The sequence below is a fragment of the Entelurus aequoreus genome, linkage group LG15 (assembly GCF_033978785.1).
Source record: "Entelurus aequoreus isolate RoL-2023_Sb linkage group LG15, RoL_Eaeq_v1.1, whole genome shotgun sequence".
NCBI lineage: Eukaryota > Metazoa > Chordata > Actinopteri > Syngnathiformes > Syngnathidae > Entelurus > Entelurus aequoreus.
The window spans coordinates 4,819,151-4,821,981 of NC_084745.1; the positions used below are offsets into that span (position 1 = coordinate 4,819,151).

The 2,831-nt window shown below is 44.5% G+C and overlaps 1 protein-coding gene across 1 annotated transcript; it reads right to left on the reverse strand.

The window, feature by feature from the left end:
• Positions 1-618: 618 nt before the first annotated feature.
• On the reverse strand, positions 619-2,777 carry LOC133630532 (NEDD4-like E3 ubiquitin-protein ligase WWP1). Its single transcript, XM_062022145.1, has 4 exons — positions 2,682-2,777; positions 2,308-2,404; positions 2,165-2,237; positions 619-1,110 (listed from the first exon to the last, which is right to left on the reverse strand). The coding sequence occupies exons 1-4, from the start codon at positions 2,775-2,777 to the stop codon at positions 1,011-1,013; spliced, it is 366 nt and encodes a 121-aa protein (XP_061878129.1). The 3' UTR covers positions 619-1,010.
• Between the last annotated feature and the right edge of the window lie 54 nt (positions 2,778-2,831).

The following is a 2,831-nucleotide window of genomic DNA, read 5'->3' on the forward strand; positions in this document are numbered from 1 at the left end:
TGTTTTGCTGTTATAAATCTTTATTTTTTACTTGGTCTGAGGAAATATTCTAATTTTTTGAGATAGGATTTTTGAGTTTTCTTAAGCTGTATGCCATAAACAGCAATATTAAAATAATAAAAGGCTTGCAATATTTCAGTTGATGTGTAATGAATCCAGAATGTATGACATTTTCATGTTTTTAGTTGCATTGCAGAAAATAAAGGACTTTATCACAATATTCTAATTTTCTGAGACAGTCCTGTATAAGCGCAAGACGGCGGCGGCTGCTTCCTCATCAATCATTTAGCGCATGAACAGCCGTTTGGTTGCAGGCAGAGGTAAGCCAACATGGTGTGGTGTAAAGACACAGCCACCACCAAAGGTGCAACATGGTGTGGTGTAAAGACACAGCCACCACCAAAGGTGCAACATGGTGTGGTGTAAAGACACAGCCACCACCAAAGGTGCAACATGGTGTGGTGTAAAGACACAGCCACCACCAAAGGTGCAACATGGTGTGGTGTAAAGACACAGCCACCACCAAAGGTGCAACATGGTGTGGTGTAAAGACACAGCCACCACCAAAGGTGCAACATGGTGTGGTGTAAAGACACAGCCACCACCAAAGGTGCAACCACATGACTTGTGTTTATTCTAGTTGCTCAAAGTACTTGTACATCTCCCTGCATTGATTCGGGGAATTTCACAAGCAAACAAAGTATTTATCAGGAGGCTTTGAATAGTCCAAGGTGTTCTAGGGTGCACTAGTTGAGGTTGGTGTGATGTCAGAAGCTCTATAGAACTAGAGCTCTACACAATCAAGTCAAGTCCTCTCTAGAAGAGCCGTGACTTGTGTTGCCAAACAGGAAGAAGGATGCTTGCATATTTCTTGATGGGCTTCCATATATTAAAGATGGTCTGCTAAAATAAGATTTGCTTTAAAATGACAATATAGCTTATATACATTATCTTGTGCAATCATGTGTTGGATTTCATGTCAGGACAGAACCAGGACCGGGGACAAGTCTCTATTCTTGGCCAAATCCTTCCGTCTCCTCGATGGCGAACAGGAGTTTCTCTTTCAGCTGCTCAAAGCTTTTGTAAGGAGGCAGGTCCAGCCGGTTGAAGCTGCACACACACACACACGCACACAAGTACACACACACACACACACACACACACACACACACACACACACACACACACACACACACACACAAGGTCCACAGAGTTGAGAGCTGTATGGACAAGAAGTCATCAACAGTGGAACCTCTGACTCCAAGGGGCTGTTTGCAACTTCCTCACAGTTACATTTTTCAAAGCACCACATATTTGTGTTAAAATAGTCGATATTTTTCACAATTAAATGAATGAAATAACCTTTTTAGCGGCCTGAATACAAAAGATTGTTGTTCAGGGCGGTCTGGTCAGGAACAATTGGTTGTTATGATGGAATATACATTCAATGACAGCTAACATGAGCTATCCAGAGCTGCTAAAATGGTTTAAAATGACAACACAGCATCATTGGTGGTGCAATTATTTACAAATGAGGAAATAAGCAGGAGGACAGAAAACTGTCTTTTCTTGGCTGAAGCCTCCCTGAGGAGCTCCTTCAGCAACACACTGTTACAGCCACAGGAGCCACTTACGTGACGACTGTGTTCTTTTTGTCATAGTGTGCAATACAGATGTTGTATTTGATCTTCTATCTGGGGAGGAGGATGTAGTATTTATTACTACGTTTTGTTTTACTTCAGTAACAAGCTGCACTGCAACAATGTGGGATGAATAAAAGTCATCCATCTTTGTTCCAACTGGGCTGGTGGCAGCCCATAAAAGACAAAGTAGAGGTACTAATATACAGTATGTGGTCAGTATTAAGACTGTAAACATATCCTAATACATTTGACATGTAACTTACTATTTATGTCAATAACACTTGACTATTGTTGTTGTTTATTCTATACTAGAGTAGTCAGTGTACAGCTGAACATGGCGCATATTGTCCAAAAAGCTGGCAAGACAAGTGAGTGCCAAGATCTTGTGGACTGCACGAGTGCTGCTCGCACTGGGGAGCTGCGGTTCTATTGTGCAAAGGATGCTCCCTCCACATGCCAATCAAGAGGTTCCACATGCCAATCAAGAGGTTCCACTGTTTGACTGCAAGTGCTCCACTCACCATGTGTGGCTCCTGGGAAGCCACGTCTCCTTCCCCACCTTCTCAATGCAGAACTTCTGAGGCCCGTTGCTCCCTAGAAGGCAGGACACAGGTCAAGTGAGCAAGGAGACAAGGTGTCATGCAGGAGCAGAGTGTGTGCTGACCCATCAGCTCAGCAAAGCCACCCAGGGGAAGTCTGCAGGTTCCAGTGACAAACTGCATGAGCCGCAGACGCACTTCATTGTCCACTTCTTTCACCAGCTGCAGGACACACACATTTACACAACACTTTAGACAACTCACTGGCTACACAAGTTGACATGCTCACACCCTCTGAGGTCTACAAGCTCAATGGACGAGCAGTAAGTTGACATGCTCACACCCTCTGAGGTCTACAAGCTCAATGGACGAGCAGTAAGTTGACATGCTCACACCCTCTGAGGTCTACAAGCTCAATGGACGAGCAGTAAGTTGACGTGCTCACACCCTCTGAGGTCTACAAGCTCCATGGACGAGCAGTAAGTTGACATGCTCACACCCTCTGAGGTCTACAAGCTCCATGGACGAGCAGTAAGATGACATGCTCACACCCTCTGAGGTCTACAAGCTCCATGGACGAGCAGTAAGATGACATGCTCACACCCTCTGAGGTCTACAAGCTCCATGGACGAGCAGTAAGTTGACATGC